The sequence below is a fragment of the Oncorhynchus gorbuscha genome, linkage group LG03, assembly GCF_021184085.1.
Source record: "Oncorhynchus gorbuscha isolate QuinsamMale2020 ecotype Even-year linkage group LG03, OgorEven_v1.0, whole genome shotgun sequence".
NCBI lineage: Eukaryota > Metazoa > Chordata > Actinopteri > Salmoniformes > Salmonidae > Oncorhynchus > Oncorhynchus gorbuscha.
In genome coordinates, this window is record NC_060175.1 from 82152072 (window position 1) to 82173255 (window position 21184).

The 21184-nt window shown below is 39.4% G+C and overlaps 1 protein-coding gene across 16 annotated transcripts in view; it reads right to left on the bottom strand.

Annotated features, from left to right (window-relative positions):
* LOC124032046 (immunoglobulin-like and fibronectin type III domain-containing protein 1) overlaps window positions 1–20768 on the bottom strand; it is a 45284-nt gene extending 24516 nt beyond the window's left edge. For 12 of the 16 annotated variants that reach the window (XM_046344060.1, XM_046344057.1, XM_046344054.1 and 9 more), the window contains exons 1-13: window positions 20603–20768; window positions 15878–15976; window positions 12288–12323; window positions 8184–8306; window positions 7608–7747; window positions 7424–7523; window positions 7284–7328; window positions 6756–6815; window positions 2842–2884; window positions 1646–1835; window positions 1219–1332; window positions 616–778; window positions 235–507 (exon numbers count right to left, since the gene is read on the bottom strand). In XM_046344060.1, coding sequence (XP_046200016.1) covers window positions 235–507; window positions 616–778; window positions 1219–1332; window positions 1646–1835; window positions 2842–2884; window positions 6756–6815; window positions 7284–7328; window positions 7424–7523; window positions 7608–7747; window positions 8184–8306; window positions 12288–12323; window positions 15878–15926 — 1336 coding nt within the window. In that variant the 5' untranslated portion in view covers window positions 15927–15976; window positions 20603–20768. The remainder of the gene's footprint in view (window positions 1–234; window positions 508–615; window positions 779–1218; window positions 1333–1645; window positions 1836–2841; window positions 2885–6755; window positions 6816–7283; window positions 7329–7423; window positions 7524–7607; window positions 7748–8183; window positions 8307–12287; window positions 12324–15877; window positions 15977–20602) is intronic. The other 4 variants (XM_046344046.1, XM_046344047.1, XM_046344053.1 and 1 more) reach the window with 4 other exon arrangements.
* Between the last annotated feature and the right edge of the window lie 416 nt (window positions 20769–21184).

Here is a 21184-nt window from a genome sequence, read left to right on the forward strand (position 1 = left end):
GCGATAGGGGAATACTGTACAAGGTGCTCAGTGAGCATGGTTATTAAAATGATTATTGATATGGAACATTTCGATAAGTGTTGAGAAGACATAGTACCTCTCAAATCTGTCATGAGACCAGAACTGAGTTAGCGAGGTGAATAGTATCTGTTGTTCAACCAAAAATGAATCAATCTGCTGTTTCCTTCATCTGAAACATTACATATTGTGCAAGATATGAAGATGTAATGTTACCTTCCACTATCAGCCAGGCACTGCATGTCTTGATTCCTGCCGCAGCAGAGTAGATACCCTTGTCCAGCTGGCTACAGTCCTTTATTAGCAGTCTGTGGATCAGCTTGTCTTCGGATACAGTTATGGTGTATTTCTCTCCCTCCTCCAGAGTGGCATTCTTGCCCATCCATTTGATTCTGGGACAGGGTTGTGACAGGACACACTCAAACATAGCATCCTCTCTCTCCTTGGCCTTCACCTCCTGGATCTTGACAATGAAATCCACTGTGGGAACTGGGAGTAAAAGGGCAAATGGAACAAGCTCATGGGAATAAATAAGGACAGTTTATTATCTTCTATCAAAAAGGAATGCTATTCATAATCACTCTGTGGTCATCTTACTCTTGAAGTCTGTAGAGAACAGATTGACCTCCTCAACATCCACCTGATAGAGCCCAGCATCCTCTGCCTTAAGGTCCCGCACACTGAAGATTAACTTCTTCCCAACAGTCTTTAAGCTGTGTTTCATTTCTTCTTCATCACTATAGGGAATCATTACACCATCCTGCAAGATGACACACAGTGACAGCTACTATCAGATATGAGTTCAAATTCAGTTCATTTCAACATTTTAAAAAAAGACAAAACTAAAATCCTCATAGTTGATGGGATGTATGACAATTTACATGTTTTGACATGGATATCATGGAAAAATGATAACGGGATGAAGTTACTCTGGAACCATAGAAAATGTAATTATATGCCTGGAACTTTGGGTGAGAAATTTAAAGGAGATACTACTGCCTTACAAGAAAGAAGGTGACAAATTCTGTTTTAATTGTGCAATGTCAGTCTTTCCTTTAAGGCAGTTGTCATCCATTAAAATGCTGTACAATGTTGAATGACAAGTTTGTTGTGTAAGTTGAGATAAAAGCTAAATTATGTATAATGATACCTTTGCCTAATGTGGAATCTGAATCTGAGGTCAACTTCTAGATGTCTCACCTTGTAGAGGAAAATCCTACTGGAGAGGTCTTTGAGCTCAAGGTCAAACTCAAACGAAGCAATGCCTACTCCTTTAATATCAATATGTTTCAGGTTATTGATGGTCTCAATATACTGAGGAAGGGATGGCAGATGGTTTGGAAGATCACCATGAGGAAAAGGGTGGAGAGAAAATAATGGATGAGAGGGAGGGGAGTGGAGAGAAATGGAGTTTAAAATCACGAGGATGAAATGATAGGTTAAGGCTATTGCCACAATGACTTAATGTAGTTAACTAGTTACACTTAAATTAATTTCAGACACTATGAATCATGAGGTTCATAGTGGTCATGTAGGTTTTCACACTAGCCATGAGCTACATTATATGACCAAAAACAGTACACACAGAAGACGTTTTGCACATACTGAATGTGCCCAATTCTCAAACCTGGGCCTGTTCCTCCTGTCTCTCCTTTTTCTTCTCACTGAGTTTCTTCAGCATTACACGGAAGTCTTTGACACCAAACTCAGCGCAGATTCGTTCATAGTCCTTCCTGTCTGCACTCATGATGATTTCCCAGAACCTTTCATCGATTTCTCCAGGTTCTTTCACGGCTTCCTCTTTGTCCACTCCCTTCCTGGTTGAAACATGACAGAAGCATGGCTTGAGTATTGGTACAAAACCATATACCATATTCTGTAGGATCTTCGTCAATGGTGGTCGTTGACATTTAAAATGATTAGGATGATTTTTGCTTTATTAGCATGGCCTTTTTTCTAGTACAGCATATTGGATGACTGTCATTCATATTCCATTCACCTAGCTCAATGTAACATCGATAGGTTTAGGTTACTACATGATACTAGAATTGTCCCTGTACCCATCATGAGTTTGCTACAAACTAAACTGTGAATGAAAGTTTAAGAATGAAAACCTTTCCAAGTCAAACCTTCATATCCTGACCGCTAACTATTACACACAGCCTACATCATTGTCAGGTCATAGTCAACATAGCTACAAGAACTAACACGTTAGTAAAGTCGCTCAATCATGCAGTAAAGTGTACTCAGCAGCAATCAGTTTAGCAGTTACACTGGCGGGCTCCGGTGGCAATAAATGAATAAAACCAAAAGCTTATTTTGGTAGCATTCCAGTGTTGGATAGCCATAGCCAGCTAGCTAACATAGCATCCCTCTCTGTTAGCTAGCTACTATGGAATAAATTAATTTGTTCAAAACTGTTCAAATATTGACTTTCTCTGTCTTTGAGTCAACTACTCACCACATTTCATGCACTGCAGGGCTAGCTAGCTGTAGCATATGCTTTTAGTACTAGATTCATGCTCTGATCCTTTGATTGGGTGGAAAACATGTCAGTTCATGCTGCAAGAACTCTGATAGATTACTGTGGAAGTCTATGGAAGGGGCTGAGAACCATGAGCCTCATAGGTTTTGTATTGAAGTCAATACCCTACAGAATGCTGCTGAGGCTAGTATAGACCTTCATTGCAAAACCGTAAGCATTGTGGTCATCCCATCGCACTGTTTTGTCAGGCACAGAGGTCCCTGTTTACAAATACATGTAATGTAAATAGAAGGGTTTGGTTACTGATATCATGATATCATGATCGTCTCATATCTTACCTTTTTCTGAGCAATTTCCTGAACTCTGCTGGATCTACTGAACCTAAACAAAATAAAGGACGCTCAATGTTACCCAACTTAATGTAAAGTGAGAAGATATCATTGGAGTCTGGTGGGAGAACTATAGGAGGATGGGCTCATTGTATTGGCTGGAATGGAATAAATGGAACCGTATCAATCACCTCAAACATATGGAAACCACTTTCCATTTACTCCATTCCAGCCAATACAATGAGCAAGTCGTGCTATATCTCCTCATACTAGGCTCCACTGCAGAATACTCACTGGGCAAAAACTAGTTGAATCAACGTTGCTCCCACATTATTTTGACAAAATAAACAAATGTGATGATGTTGAATCAACATGGAAAACTGATTGGATTTGCAAAAAGTTATCAATGTAAGCAAATGTAATCTTTTGGGGGGAATTTCATGTTGAATTCACATTAGCTGACAACTCAAACAAATGTAAATCAAACTAAATGTTGAACTGATGTCTGTGCCCAGTGGGTAGTCACATTAAATATCTGGGTCTAGTAACACCTTATTTGGATAGACCCAAATAGATGTTCAACTAACTGTCAACAAACTATTCAACCAACTACTCACTACCCGGAGTTTGATAGTTTGAACATCTACAGTATGGATGATCTATTGGGGAGTATGTATCCAAATTTCTAAAAATGGTGCTATTGGTGGTGGAGGGTTCAGTAAGGAGGAAACTAGATGGTAACAGGGCAGCTAAACCAGATTCATGTTTGCAGAGCAGGATACATCATATTCATTTAAATGAAAACAGGTGTATGCCCATCGGCTTCGCAAGATTACGCTTTGGTTCTAGATTTCAACATGCAGCTCACACCCGAGAACAGGATAAAATGCGTCACTCTACTCACCTCAGCAAAAAGTATTGATTCCAATGTAGCAGATAAATAACATACTGTTTTCTCACTGCTCCAGTGTAGCTTTAGAGTAGTTGTGCAATGCCCATGGTGAGGTGGTTACTGTTTAATGTGATGTAGGTAAATAAGCAGTAGCAAAAGTATGTCAAATATGTACAAAGTAAATACAGTGCATTCGAAAAGTATTCAGACCCTTTGACTTTTTCTAGGTTTTGTTTAGTTACTGCCTTATTCTAAAATTAATTAAATCGTCCCCCCCCCATCAATCTACACACAATACCCCATAATGGCAAAGCAAAAATAGGTTTTTAGATTTTTTTGCGAATTTATAAAAAATAAACTGAAATATTACAATATTACATTTACATAAGCATTCAGACCATTTACTCAGTACTTGTTGAAGCACCTTTGGCAGCGATTACAGCCTAGAGTCTTCTTGGATATGACTCTACAAGCGTGGCACACCTGTATTCTCTTCAGAGATGTTCGATTGGATTCAAGTCTGGGCCCTGGCTGGGCCACTCAAGGACATTCAGAGACTTGTCCCGAAGCCACTACTGTGTTGTCTTGGCTGTGTGCTTAGGGTCGTTGTCCTGTTGAAAGGTGAAACGTCGCCCCAGTCTGAGGTCCTGAGCGCTCTGGAGCAGGTTTTCATCAAGGATCTCTCTGTACTTTGCTCCGTTAATCTATCCCTCAATTCTGTGTGATGACCCTCCCACTCTGTCTGCCAAATTCTTTCTCTTTGATCTTGTTTTCCTGAATAGGATGTCGGAGTGCGGAGCTGGGAGTGTCGTCAGTGAAATGGGAAGTGTGTCCCGGGGATAAATTCCCCCATACATTGAGGAGACTCTCTCCACGCAGACACACTGTTGTTTTTGGTTGTAGCATTTTGGGGCTTCTTTGTGTTCCTTTGTTTTGGCATCTCTCAACATCCCTCATTATCACCATCTACTCACTTACACTACTGACTACACACAATTGTTACTTGGATATAGTTTACTTTATTTAATAAACATGTTTGTAATTTCTTTATCTCCTTGTTGTCTCCCTCTTTGTTATGGGCTATGAGCTCATTCTTAACACCTCCCTGTCCCTGCCGCTGAAAAATATCCACACAGCACGATGCTACCACCACCATGCTTCACCATAGGGATGACGCCAGGTTCCAAAAGATGTGACGCTTTGCATTCAGGCCAAAGAGTTCAATCTTGGTTTCATCAGACCAGAGAATCTTGTCATGTGCCTTTAAGTGAGGAGTGGCTTCCGTCTGGTCTCTCTACAATAAAGGCCTGATTGGTGGAGTGCTGCAGAGATGGTTGTCCTTCTGGAAGTTTCTCCCATCTCCACAGAGGAACTCTGGAGCTCAGTCAGAGTGACCATCAGATTCTTGGTCACCGCTCTGACCAAGGCCCTTCTCCCCCGAGTGCTCAGTTTGGCCGGGCGGCCAGCTCTAGGAAGGGTGTTGATGGTTCCAAACTTCTTCCATTTAAGAATGATGGAGGCCACTGTGTAGTTATGGATCTTCAATGCTGCAGAAATGTTTTGGTACCCTTCCCCAGATGTGTACCTTGACACAATCCTGTGTCAGAGCTCTATGGACAATTCCTTCAATCTCATGGCTTGGATTTTGGCCTTACATGCACTGTCAAATGTGGGACATTATATAGACGTGTGTGCACCTTTCCAAATGATGTCCAATCAATTTAATTTACCACAAGTGGACTCCAATCAAGTTGCAGAAACATCTCAAGGATGTTCAATGGAAACAGGATGCACCTGAGCTCAATTTTCGAGTCTCATAAAAAAGGGTCTGAATACTTATGTAAATAAGGTATTTCTGTTTTTATTGTTAATACATTTGCAAAAATGTTTGAAACCTGTTCTTACTTTGTCATTATGGGGTATTGCGTGTAGATTGATGAGATTTTGCAAAAATGTAATACATTTTAGAATAAAGCTGTAACGTAACAAAATGTGTAAAAAGTCAAGGGGTCTGAATACTTTCCAAATGCACTATATACACAAAGAAAATAGGGTTCCTCAAGGGTTCTTTGGGAAAGATGTGGAATCATAATGACTCAAATAATATCCCTTTGAGCCCTGAAATGATTATTTGCAGTTCACAAAAGTGTTCTTTGCTCTATGAGTGATAATTCAAATGTTGGGGGCGGCGACTCATTAGAATATTTTTGGGTCCAGTTTGCGCACAGCTCTTTTTGTTTAACCAGGAGTGAGAGTAACATTCCAGTTAATGTAATCTATTGTGTTATGCCATTACACGTTATATATGACTATGGCTAATGTCAAGAGTCTTGTGAAAGAATCACACAAAATGGCCTTGTGAGAAGTGATGTCTAAATCAGTGGTACGCAAGCCGTTCCAGAGCTGGTGTATGAAATCTTTGTCTTCTTCTCTGTTTTTTAAATACAAAATCTGAAAATGTCATCCACAACCACAAAAATAATTTTAAAGAGCTAAAGCAAGTCTCACAATTTTACTTAATTTAAAATGACCATTTTAGTTCATATTGAACAATGGTTTGCATTTGTCAATGAGCCGGAAGTTGAAAGACAAATGTATTTGAATGGCTTTGGGTTACATGACGTTAATACAAAACAATAAACGTGACGATGAACAGACAGGAACATAAACTGGACAGAAATCAAATAATAAGTAAGCCTAAATCTAAACCAAGATTATAAGGACTTAATAATAGCCATGTAGCAACCTGTCCCCTGTCTGGCTGCAACAGGAATGACAGAGCTTACATATGTTTCCATCAAGGCTTCACGTTTGAATATAAGCCTACCATTGCAACAAATCAACAAATAATGGAATGAAAAAAATGGATTTTGTGGCCCATGAGAGGCCCACAAAAATACATTCAGGTAATACAAGCACACACAATTGCCATAAATACACACTTCAATTATTAGTGTAGAACCATGCCTAAGTATTGAATAAACAGGGTACACATTGCTCTCCCACTGGGATTTAGCCAACTGGGCATTACCCAACACAAAGGATGGACGAACACATGGACGAACGAAGTTCTGGTTGACACGCCCCCTTCCTGAGCACGACAAGGGAACAAATATTTCACCTCTTAAATTACGAGGAATCAAAGGTAAGTTCTAATCATTACTTTTAACATAGGAATAGCCATCCTAATAATAATATATGTGCACTTTGTAGGAGTAACATTAAAACACAAAAAGCATGATTAACAGAGTGAAACTAGTGGAGCAGCAAACCAATGTTTGGTGCCAAAACCTATTGAATGACTGCATCCTAAAAATGATACTTGTTGGCAAATGATCAACAGTACCACATGACATGGTAAGCAAACACATAAATGCAATTATTAAATGTGCTTTCAAAATTAAAAAATTGTTTCCATAAACAATGCTGTTTTTTTAGAGAACAGGTAAAAATATTAGGCCACGGATTGAAAAATCTCCTTCTCCAAATACTCTTTTGTAGTTTAAAAAAAACCTTTAATCATGGATGGATGGATGGATGAATGAATGAAAATACCCACCTATGTCTTCTAACTGCTCCATGGCCTTCTTCTTCTTGAATCCAACTAATAACAGACGTTTAGGGTTAGCACCAAAATACAAGGACTCAACTGATCATACAAGTAAGTTATATGAAGTGTAAAGAAACAAACATTCTCACCCTCAATCACATTCAATGCTGCAGTGCAAATAGCCTTGCCATATTCATTGATAGCATAGCATTTGTAAGTGTCTGCCTCCTCTCCAGACACTCTGTGAATCTGGTGAAATAAATGAACTGTTTAATCACAACTGAACAGATTCATAGGTTATATGCATACTCTTGTGCATAAGGTTAGACTCACCTCTAAAGTGTATTCACCAGTAGCTTCATCATATCTCTTTTGAAATGTTTCTGTGTCTGACATATCCCCCTTAGCTCTTCCCCAAGTCACCTCTGGTTTGGGATCCCCACACACATTGGCTTTGAAAATGGCTAATTTACCTGTAGGATGTGCAAAAACATTGATTCATTATAAAATACCCCAATCCCAACGTGAAAAAGGATTGAAAGGAATGTGAGTCTTATTTAGTTATTGCTTGCTTTTTTCAAGTCTACCAACAAGTCTACCAGCAGGCCTGCTAGCTAAGATAGTTAGACAAGCTAGCTACTCTAACTTGATTGATAGCATGAAAAGGCTTCTTGGTAGCTAGTTATGAGTTTGGGAGATTGGGAATCTTTCTGGACTAGCTAAAGCCAACTTAATAAAAGCTAAGTGTAGTATTACAAAGAAAAAAAACATGTATTTAAAAATGTTTGACAAATCTTAGGGGACACGTTCCCCTGTGCCCCCTATGGGCATGACACCTCTGAGCATATAGACCAACACTGAGAGGGCCTAGGCCTGATACAGAAAACCTAAAACATCCTGGGGGCTCACCCTCTTGAATGGTTAGAGCGATGGGTTTGCGAAGGAAGTCTGGGGTGCTCTTGCCCTCCGGTAGAACCTCTATAAACTGCGTGATCATGACCCCAGGGACCTTGGACCTCTTCTTGATGCCAGCTGGAGAAAATATGAGAAGTAAGAGGGAAATAAGTCTGATTAAGCCCCAACAAATGTTTTACAAAAACACAAATCCAATCAATGAATCAATACATGACCTGCACTTAAAAATGGCATGAATCAATTATCAATTATTCAATCATGACATATAAATACAATACATTCAGGATGTATTGGGACTCCTTGACCTTTTCCACATTTTGTTATGTTAAAGCCTTATTCTAAAATGGATTATATTGTTTCCCCCTCTTATTAATCTACACACAATACCCCATAATGACAAAGCAAAAGAGGGTTTTTAGATTTTTTAGCACATCTATATAAAATAAAATTTACATAAGTATTCAGACCATTTACTCAGTATTTTGTTAAAGCACTTTTGGCAGAGATTACAGCCAGCATTCTTCTTGGGTAAGACTCTACAAGCTTGGCACACCTGTATTTGGGGAGTTTCACCCATTCTTCTGTGCGGATAATATTCTTTAATCACTGCCAAGGGTGCTTGAACAAAGTACTGAGTAAATGGTCTGAATACTTATGTAAATGTGATATTTAAGTTTTTTATGTTTAATACATTTGAAAAAAATTCTAAAAACCTGTTTTTGCTTTGTCAATATGGGGTATTGTGTGTAGATTGATGAGGGGGAAAAACAATTTAATCAATTTTAGAATAAGGCTGTAATGTAACAAAATGTGGAAAAAGTCAAGGGGTCTGAGTACTTTCTGAATGCACTGTATATATACAGTACCAGTCAAAAGTTTGGCCACGCCTACATTACTCATTATAAACGCATGCTTTTCAACTGATTGCTGCCCGCACCTGCCCGCCCGGCCAGCATCACTACTCTGGACGGTTCTGACTTAGAATATGTGGACAACTACAAATACCTAGGTGACTGGCTGGACTGTAAACTCTCCTTCCAGACTCAAATTAAACATCTCCAATCCAAAATTAAATCTAGATTCAGCTTCCTATTTCGCAACAAAGCCTCCTTCACTCACGCTGCCAAACATACCCTCATAAAACTGACTATCCTACCGATCCTCGAACATCGGCGATGTAATTTACAAAATAGCCTCCAACACTCTACTTAGCAAACTGGATGAAGTCTATCACAGTGCCATCCGTTTTGTCACCAAAGCCCCATATACCACCCACCACTGCGACCTGTATGCTCTAGTCGGCTGGCCCTCGCTACATATTCGTCGCCAGACCCACTGGCTCCAGGTCATCGATAAGTCTTTGCTAGGTAAAGCTCCGCCTTATCTCAGCTCACTGGTCACCATAACAGCACCCACCGATAGCGCGCTCCAGCAGGTATATCTCACTGGTCATCTCCAAAGCCAACACCTCCTTTGGCCACCTTTCCTTACAGTTCTCTGCTGCCAATGACTGGAATAATTGCAAAAATCACTAAATTTGGAGACGTATATCTCCCTCACTAACTTTAAGCATCAGCTATCTGAGCAGCTTACCGATCGCTGCAGCTGTACACAGCCCATCTGTAACTAGCCCATCCAACTACCTACCTCATCCCCATATTGTTTTTATTAATTTTTTTGCTCTTTTGCACACCAGTATTTCTACTTGCAAATCATCATCTGCACATCTATCACTCCAGTGTTAATTTGCTAAATTGTAATTACTTTGCTACTATGGCGCATTTATTGCCTTACCTCCTGACGCCATTTGCACACCCTGTATATAGACTTCTTCTATTGTGTTATTGACTGCACATTTGTTTATTCCATGTGTAACTCTGTTGTTGTTTGTGTCGGATTCCTTTGCTTTATCTTGGCCAGGGTGCAGTTGTGAATGTGAACTTGTTCTTAACTGGCCTACCTGGCTATAAAAAGGTGAAATAAAAATGTTCTATATATTTTTCTCCAAAATGGCAGCTTTGCACACTTGGCACTCTTGGCTTTTCCAATAGTCTTGAAAGAATTCTCACATATGCTGAGCACTTCTTGGCTTTTGCTCCTCTGCGGTTCAACTCATCCCAAAACATTGGGTGATTGTGGAGGCCAGGTCATCTGATGCAGCATTCCATCACTCTCTTCTTGGTCAAATAGCCCTTACACAGCCTGGAGTTGTGTTGGGTCATTGTCCGTTTGAAATATAAATGATAGTCCCACTAAACGCAAACCAGATGGGATGGAGTATCACTGCTGAATGCTGTGGTAGCCATGCTGGTTAAGTGTGTCTTGAATTCTAAAGAAATCACAGACAGTGTCACCAGCAAAGCACCCCCACACCATCACACCACCTCCTCCATGCTTCATTGTGAGAACCACACATGCAGATATCATCCGTTCACCTACTCTGTGTCTCACAAAGACATGACGGGTGGAACCCAAAATCTCAAATTTGGACTCATCAGACCAAAGGACAGATTTCCACGGTCTAATGTCCATTGCTTGTGTTTCTTGGCCCAAGCAAGTCTCTTCCTCTAATTGGTGTCCTTTAGTAGTGATTTCTTTGCAGCAATTTGACCATGAAGGCCTGATTCCTGCAGTCTCCTCTGAACAGTTGATGTTGAGATGTGTCTGTTACTTGAACTCTGTGAAGCATTTATTTGGGATGTAATTTTGAAGGCTGGGCATTTTAGTGAACTCTGGTAAGTCTGTGTTTTCCTTTCCTGTGGCGGTCCTCATGAGAGCCAATTTCATCATAGCGCATTATGGTTTTTGTGACTGCACTTGAAGAAACTTTCAAAGTTGACATTTTCTGTATTGACTGACCTTCATGTCTTAAAGTAATCATGAACTGTCCTTTCTCTTTGCTTAGTTGAGCTGGTCTTGTCACAACATGGACTTGGTATTTTACCAAATAGGGCTATCTTCTGTATACCATCCCTACCTTGTCACAACAGAGCTGATTGCCTCAAATGCAAACAAATGAACTTTTAACAAGGCACACCTGTTAAATAAAATGCATTCCAGGTGACTAGCTCATGAAGCTGGTTGAGAAAATGGCAAGAATGTGCAAAGCTGTCATCAAGGCAAAAGGTGGCTACTTTGAATAATCTCAAATATAAAATATATTTTGATTACTGCATGATTCCATATGTGTTATTTCAAAGTTGATGTTTTCACTATTATTCTACAATGTAGAAAATATTAAAAATAAAGAAAAACCCTTGAATGTGTAGGTGTGTCCAAACTTTTGACTGGTACTGTATATATGTATGTATATTTACTTCTATTTTGTTTAAAATACTATGCACCTGCTGCATCTCTGGTCAGGTTGTTGATTTTGCATGACTGACATTTAGGTTGTTGCTTTATCTGACTTCTTATCCTCACCAGCAGATGTCAGTCATGATGTGCTTTTCCACATGTGAGGTACTGGAAATGTTTTGTCTGAATGCCTTTACTGTTCACATGACAGGACAATAAACATCCAAAGTGCACTGGGTAGTACATTTTTTCAAATTGTTCTTGTCCTTGAATGTGAATAGTATATTACAACTTCACACAGGAAAATGTTTGAGTTTTTGGAAGTGTTTTGTCGCGTGTTTTGTATTTTTTATATTTTCGTTACAGAATGTAGACATCAAAGGGAAATCAACCTCTTTATCCTGAAGTACATTGATTACAGTTTACCTTTATGTTTTACAATATCTTAAGAAAATAAACATTTATATTTCCTGTTATGTGCATTCCAGAAGAATGTGCATGAATACTACATACTACACAATCTTCTAAAACATGAATCCAACACAGATACTATACCACTGACGTTTGAATCCAAAATAGTTGAAAATGTTGTTTGTTTGTGTTTTTCATCTTCAAATACGTCCAGAGGTCACATCTGACCTGAAAGGCAGCATGAGGTTAACTGATTTAATTAATTGCCCAGAATATTTAGAATCTCAGGACAACCAATCAAAATCAATTTATCTCAATATATGGAATTTGAAAACCAAAACACCAGTGAGTGAAAAAGCAAAACTTGCTTTTTGATCATCACTGTCCTACCTTTTTTCTCTTCTTCCTGTTCAGCCTCTGAAGGGCCTGGGCGTGCAAAGACAAAAGGATGACATGGAAGCAGATGGGACAAGAAACATTAATCCTGGTAAGGACTTGGAGAGAGGGAGAGAGGGAGAGGAGAAGTACCTTTCTGGCAAAGACATGGTTTAGGCCTAGTACTTTGGCAGAATGGCAGAGAGACATTAGAATCCTCATACATATGGCAATATGTATGGTAAAGACAGGATATATTCCAACATAGGGACATACAATACATTTGTAACACATTACTTAAAGCCATAAGTTAACATTATGTAACATATTATGTAAGCTTTACAATACATCATCATAAAGGCTCATATATGCCTAAAACAAGTAATGAATGATTTTTGGCTTAAAGTAAAGTGTGACCAATTTATTAAATGGGGTGAAAGACAAATACAGGTACAAAGACATTTTGCTACATTTGGAATGTAGATTTGTATTGTACATTTAAGGACAATAGTTAAAGACATATCCCTAATGGGCTTAACTATGTTACTACAAGGACCATGTTAGTACGGCAATACAACTTCATTCATTTCTTGCAGAAAATGTCATGTTGTAGAGATTTTTCCTCTCTCCTGTGAGACATGGTACTGGACCCTAGAGCTTGATTTCATGGCCCTCCCTCCCCATCCTCAGGGCAATTCCAATGTCCTTGTGTTTATGTTCTACTCCACTCCGATTCAATGGCTATATTTCAAAGAGCTGCCATTGTGTATAAAGGAGACAAACCTCGGGCTCATCTGCAATGTTCAATATTCAATGACACTGAACATTAATTTTAAACCGAGTTCCATCTTGTCTTGTTCATTGTCTTCTGTCTTAGTCGCCTCTTCTGAAACTGCTGATTACTTGAAACAAAATGTTCTTATTTCCTTTGTTGTGGTTTTTCTTGGGGTGGTTCATCTCCCAAATGGTGCAGCGGTCTAAGGTACTGCATCTCAGTGCTAGAGGTATCACTACAGACCCTGGTTTGATTCCAGGCTGTATCACAACCAGCTGTGATTGGGAGTTCTATTGGGCGGTGCACAATTGGCCCAGCGTCGTCAGGGTTAGGGTTTGGCCGGGGTAGGCCATCATTGTAAATAAGAATTTGATATAAATTGACTTGCCTAGTAATAAAAAAATAATACAAAACATTTCATAATAGACTGATCAGGGACCTTAGTACATCCACAGTGCCTGAGAGTTAAGAGTTGGCAGGAGCCCTGATATTGCCATTCTGTGGTCCTCAGTAGTGTCTTTTTAGGCATTACCATAAAGCAAATATCTGAAATGTTTGTCTCATCAGTTCCTTTATTGTAATTCCACAAGGTACTATTAATCAATCACACTACGGCCCACTAGCCACAATGCATGAAAACATTGCCAAAGTACAATTTCTTCAATCCATTGAGTTCCCTAAGGACAGCCTTTTCGCAATATGAAAAAAGGTCAAACAAATTCTCCTGTTCATAATGGGAAAATAATTGGCCCCAGAGAAAAAATAGTTTAAATGATGAAAGCATTTTTGTAACCTGGCTAATATCAAAAAGAGTTTTACTTGGCCAATATAAGTAGCAATGCTAAAGCAGGCTTTCTGCCAACATACACAATACCATGTCGTGAAAAAGTATTTTCCCCTTTCTGATATTCTCTATTTTTGCAAATTTTTGACGCTGAATGTTATCAGATCTTCAATCAAAACCTAATATTACATAAACCTGAGTTGACAAATTACAATTAAAATGAATTGCCGCCGTACACTAAATAACTGGTTGAGACACCTTTAACTGAATTGACTGCAACCAAATGCTTCCTGTAGTTGTTGATCAGTCTCATTGCTGTGGAGGGATTTTGGCCCACTCTTCAATGCAGAACTGCTTTAATAACTCAGTGACATTTGTGTGTTTTCAAGCATGAGCTGCCAATTTCAAGTCTTGCCAGAACATCTCAATTGGGATTAGGTCTGGACTTTGACTAGGCTATTCCAAAAAGTCAAGTGTGTTGCTTTTTAACCAATTTTCATGTAGACTTGATTGTGTGTTTTGGATCATTGTCTTGCTGCATGACCCAGCTGTGCTCCAGCTTCAGCTCACAAACAGATGGCCTGACATTCTCCTGTAGAATTCTCTGATACAGAGTAGAATTCATGGTTCATTCTATTAAGGCAAGTCGTCCAGGTCCTGAGGGAGCAAAGCATCCCCAAATCATCACACTACCAACACCATGCTCAACTGGTCAACCTGGTCAAATAAAGGTGAAATAAAATCAAATAAAAAAACGTTGGTATGAGGTTCTTACTCAAGTTTGTCAAAAGGCACTTGGAAGCTCCTGGATGATCATCAAAACTCATGGAAGAATGTTCTACGGACAGATGAGTGAAAAGTCAAACTTTTTGGATGACATGGGTCCCATTATCCCATTAATATTCAGTATCAAATATATGCTAAAGTTAAGACATTTTTTGAAAGGGGGAAAATACTTTTTCACAGAACTGTATATAAAAGAGTATGTGGACACCCCTTCAAATGAGTGGATTCAGCTATTTTAGCCACAACCAGTGCTGACAGGTGTATAAAATCGAGAACACAGCAATGCAATCTCCATAGACAAACATTGTCCGTAGAATGGCCTTACTGAAGAGCTCAGTGACTTTCAACGTGGCACCATCATAGGATGCCACCTCCCAACAACGTCTAGGAGCAACAACGGCTCAGTTGCCAAGTGATAGGCCACCCAAGCTCACAGAACCGGACCGCAGAGTACTGAAGCGCGTAGCGTGTGGAAATCGTCTGTCTTCAGTTGTAACACTCACTACCAACTTCCAAACTGCCTCTGGAAGCAACTTCAGCACAATAACTGTTTGTCGGGAGCTTCAGGAAATGGGTTTCCATGGCCGAGCAGCAGCACACGAGTCTAAGATTCCAGTGAAGGGAAATCTTAACACTGTAGCATACAATTACAATCTAGATGATTCTGTGCTTCCAACTTTGTGGCAACAGTTTGGGCAAGGCCCTTTCGTATTTCAGCATGAAAATGCCCCTGTGCACAAAGCAAGGTACATACAGAAATGGTTTGTCGAGATGGAAGAACTTGATTGGCCTGCACAGAGCCCTGACCTCAAACCCATCGAACTCCTTTGGGATGAATTGGAACGCCGGCTGCGAGCCAGGCCTATTTGCCCAACATCAGTGCCCAACCTCACTAATGCTCTTGTAGCTGAATGGAAGCAAGTCCATGCATAATTGTTCCAACATCTAGTGGAAAGGCTTCCCAGAAGAGTCAAAGCTGTTATAGCAACAAAGGGGGACCAACTCCATATTAATAGCCATAATTTTGGAATCAGATGTTCGACAAACAGGTGTCCACATACATTTGGTCATGTAGTGTTTGCTGCCAATATAGGCTACTGCAATACCACAGTGCACCACAAGGTATCCCCATCTTTATTTTCTCTGGCAATCATTGGGGGCCTTGTGAAGATAACGCTTGATGTTTGATGTCTTCTCTGTCTTAGTATGTACTGTACTGGAATTAGGAAGGAGAGAAAGGAACACTCATGTATACAGTACCTCCTTGGCCAGTGGCCGTCTGGTCTGTGACCTTTGACTTCTTCCACATCTTGGCAGATATGTGTGTGTGATCCAAAAGCTCAGTCAATCAGGGGCTCTCTGTAAATGAAAACATCATGTAAACATCAACTGATTGATTACTTAGGAATTTGTATATTTTCAATCATTGTTCTCCATTATACTTTATCTATCATGAGAATGTCTTTCCAAAAGAGGTTGCAGAGTCCAAAGTTCCTGAACACAGCAGCTGTATGTCTGTCTCGAGAAGGCAATGTTAACATGTCATCTGTAAAGTCTTGCACTTGCTGAAGTGTCCATTAAATGTGGAGTGTGAAGGATGCATGTTGTGTATGAACTTTAGGCCGATGCCCTTTTCCTGTGTGACTGATAGTGACCACAGCTCATAACAGTGACAATGACACATGCTCAGGGTGCACAGTGTGCTGTACCGTAGACTGTATTTAATCTAAGAGATGAAAAGTTCCTTGTTGTTGGCTGACAATATTCATAATTTATGGGACGCATATGATTGTGTATCTTGAGCAAGGCAAAGTGTGTGTGTCTGTGTGTTTGTGTGTCTGTGTTTCTCATAATCTGGTAAAGATACAGCATACAGTACATTGCCTTTCATCTTTTTGTGTGGTGTTGTCATTTTAAACTGTCAGAAGCCAATTTAATTACATGGGATTCAGAAGATGTATTACCTTTCATTAAACAGCCAAGACTAACCCTGTGCATGTGATAGGGCACATACCTCATAAAACTACGATCATGCTATCACCAAGATTGTGCAAATGACTGGAGTGGTTATACTTGAATGGGTACGCAGATAGAAGTAACAAGGTCAACAAAGGTTTTTGATATAAAAATGCAAACAAGTATCTAGTTTGTTACAGTTTTTGGCAAACGGTCTGATCTGTTTGAGAGAAAAAAAAGAGAAAAAAAAGGCAAAATATCAGAATTAGAGTGACTGTGCCAAAAAGTGGCAGACTTAAGGTGATTGCAGTAGAAAAGCTTAAGGGGCTTGGTTAGGGTTGCAAAGGGAGGGTATAATACTGGAAACATTCATTTTCCACTAAACTACCAGAATATTGTTGTCTTTCAAAGATTTTATGTAATCTATTACTTAAGTACCCTTTTGAGTACTTCAGATTATCACAGGTGTGGGTAATAATCGCTGGCCTCCTGTGTTGCCTTGTCAAATAAATTAAATAATTGAATAAGATGATTTTAAAATAAAAATTATGTCAAAGCTGTAAAACATGATCCTAAATATAAACCATCAACCAATTGAATACCATAGATGTTTAATATGGGGGTTTCAGCATGAAATATCCTTTATATATAGTAAACATCCCCACAGCATGATGATGCCACCACCATGCTTCACAATTGGGATGGTGCCAGGTTTCCTCCACACACATTTAGGCCAAAGAGTTCAATCTTGGTTTAATCAGACCAAAAAAATATTGTTTCTCATAGTCTGAGAGTCTTCAGGTGCCTTTTGGCAAACACCAAGCGGGCTGTCATGTGCCTTTTACTGAGGAGTGGCTTCTGTCTGGCTTCTCTACAGTAAAGGCCTGATTGGTGGAGTGCTGCAGAGATAGTTGTCCTTCTGGAAGGTTCTCCCATCTCCACAGAGGAACTCTGGAGCTCTGTCAGAGTGACCAGGTTCTTGTTCACCTCCCTGACCAAGGCCCTTCTCCCCCGATTGCTCAGTTTGGCCGGGCGGCCAGCTTTAGGAAGAGTCTTGGTGGTTCCAAACTTCTTCCATTTAAGAATGATGGAGGCCACTGTTCTTGGGGACCTTCAAAGCTGCATACTTTTTTTGGTATCTTTTCCCAGATCTGTGCCTCGACACAACCCTGTCTCGGAGCTCTACAGATAATTCCTTCAACCTCATGGCTTGGTTTTTGCTATGACATGCACTGCCAACTGTGGGACATTATTTAGACAGGTGTGTGCCATTTCAAATCATGTCCAATCAATTGAATTTACCATCATGTCCAATCAAGTTGTAGAAACATCTCAAGGATGATCAATGGAAACAGCATGCACCTGAGCTCAATAGTCTAGTCTCACAGCAAAGGGTCTGAATACTTATGTAAATAAGGCATTTCTATTTTTTTATTGTTAATACATTTGCAAAAATGTCTGAAAACCTGTTTTTACTTTGTCATATTGGGGTATTGCTTGTAGATTGATGAGATTTTGTAAAAATGTAATCAATTTCATAATAAGGCTGTAACGTAACAAAATGTGTAAAAAGTCAAGGGGTTTGAATACTTTCCGAATGCACTATATACACAAAGAAAAGAGGGTTCCTCAAGGGTTCTTTCGGAAAGGTGTGGAATCGTAATGACTCAAATAATATCCCTTGAGCCCTGAAATTATTATTTGCAGTTCACAAAAGTGTTCTTTGCTCTATGAGTGATAATTCAAATGATGGGGGGGTGGGGCGACTCATTAGAATATTTTTAAAAACATTTTTCTTGTTTTGCCATTATAGGGTATTGTGTGTAGATTGATGAGAAAAAGGCTGGAACGTAACAAAATGTTGAAAAAGTCAAGGGGTCTAAATACCTTCCGAAGGCACTGTATATATTTTGAATACTTTTATTTGTTTCACTGTCAACATGTATTTGAAATAAATGTTTTGGCATCAAACTGGTAGCAGTGGTGAAAAAAGTCGATAGTTGAACAGGTTGCGGAAGTAGTTATAAATAACGCCATTGTTGATTAGATGCTTTTTTCACTATTTAGGCTATTTTCTCTTGAACCATATGATCTATCTACTAGAAACTCATGGACAATTTGAACACCGATATAAACAAGGAATACTATATAGGAATTCAATATAAATGACCAAAGTTACGATTGCCATAGATTTGATATTAACTACCAAAATGACGGAAGATTCCAATAATTTGGTAAATTACTGGTACTGTAGCTTTGCATCCCTAGTCTTGGTACGAGGCAATTCTCAAACGTTTAGAGCTGTGGATACTGTATGTCTTATCATAAAGCACTTTGATACAACTGCAGATGTAAAAAGGGTTAATAAAATAATAGTGATTGATTATCAAGATAGCATTCTTTGTCAATAACGCACATACCGTTCTAATTGAGCGTTCCATGCTCTAAGTCTAAACCGTTAGAACTTCACTTGCATGTGTACCTGCCAACTGATACATAGTGAGAGGCTAAGCCTGACGAAATATGGCACAGATAGTTGAGTTTTATAAATCAATCAGAGTGCTGGGCTAGTTTACCCTCACATGTCCTCACATTACGATCTGAGAGATCGTTGTTGAGTACAGTATTTTCTTTGAAACATTCCAAATAAAGAAGTATATGCTTAGCTGATGTGAGTATAATAAATCAAACCTGCTGAACAAAATGGCAAACTCTGAAACTTAAGGTTTTAGAAATTCCTAGAGCTACAGTAGTTTGAATTAAGGAATTATTGCTACATGGAAAGAGTCCCAAATGTATTTGAGGGTCATTACATCTTGGCAGTCAGAGCACCATACTAAATAAAAAGTATATGACTTCAATGAACATCAGGGTGCCAAGCATTCCCTTCTTGTCATGTTCTTTCCCGTCCCATGAGTCATAACACTAGCAGGACAAACACTGACAGTACACACTTCGAACTCTATAGTTAGCCGTGACCCTGCTGGTAACCTACTGCTAGACCTGGGTTCAAATGCTATTATAAATCATTGCAAATACTGTATATGTGCTTGATTGAGATTGTCTGTTGCAATGCAACCAATAGAAAAGTCTCAAAAGTGCTAACACTGACTACCTGTCTCTCCAGGCAGCCTAAAGCAAACACTCAAAGTATTTGAAAGATTCTAATTAGTATTTGAACCCAGGCCTGCCTACTGCAATGACTTCTTGTGTCTTTACCAGTGGAGGCTGCCGAGGGGAGGACAGCTCATAATAATGTCTGGAACGGAGTAAATGGAATGGCATCAAACACATGGAAACCATGGAAACCATGTGTTTGGTGTATTTGATACCATTTCACTGATTCCGCACCAGCCATTACCATGAGCCCGTCCTCCCCAATTAAGGTGCCACCAACCCCCTGTGGTCTTCACTACGGCTGACCTTACTACATGTGGTCCAACACACCATGGGTTCCATGGCCTGAAATGTAATCCATAGCATGTCTTTTTTTAATCAGATGAGGACATCATCAATCAAGAAAGAAATAAAAAAATCACATTCTCTTACAAAAATATAATTACATATGATTAAAGAGTGAAAGGCTGATATTTATTTTCTTAAATAGCGTACCAGAACTTAAACCCACATGTCATTAATGACATCACATTTTAAATTACATTTATTGTGTGCAGCATGAAATATTGCATTATAATACATTTACGACAAGAATCAAGTCATCACAGAGATAGTGTGCTGGGACCGAGCTCATTGGGGAAAAATACAGTATGGTCCAATGTAGAACAGTTAACCAAATATATTGCCCTTTAAATGGGCAAAAATATGGTAATTCCTCATACACGACTGATCTCCCTCTTAGTAGAACCCTCAGAGTGTTTGTTTTTCAAAATCCAGTATAACTTTAGGTACACTGTAGGTACATTTCAGGTACACCTGGGAATTAAATCTGTTTTATGGTCCCTGGAAATTACATTTCTCCAGTGACCTTATTCAGTATGATCTTGCAATAGTCAGTTAAAGGTAGCTTACCTGCCTGTCGCCTGTCTAATGCTCACGTACTGTTAGTCCAACTCAGACTGTATTTGAGGGCTTGGGTCTTTCCTTGGGTATTTCTTGGGGTATTTTCTCGCTGCCCTCAAGGTTTTGCTTTGTAGTAAATCCTTTGGGGGAAACGGGTTTGATTTCTCTGCCAGCCTGTTAGTAACCAGACACAGTGATTCTGATCAAGAGGAGGCTCTCCCTGTATTTAGGCAGACGGTTCCTCAAAAGGGGAGGAGGGTGGTCAGGGGGTAGGGGGCTATATGATGAAAAGGATGATGGATTGAGGGGTATCAACAGATACTGAGTTTCTCTACACCACATAATGACTGGTGACAGTCTAGCCATCTTCACAGAAACATTTGCTGAAAAGAACATGATTGGTGTGGTGGTCTCCATTTAAAGCTATGTAACCTAAGTTATTAGGTTGATATTCAAATCTTGTCACGCATACAGTCCTATATCATTCAATCAGAGAGTAGATTTATCTTATTCATTAGCTCCTTTAATTCAAACAGAAAATGGGGATTGTTTCAAATGCAAGATATGTACATGAAGTTATTCACATAATTT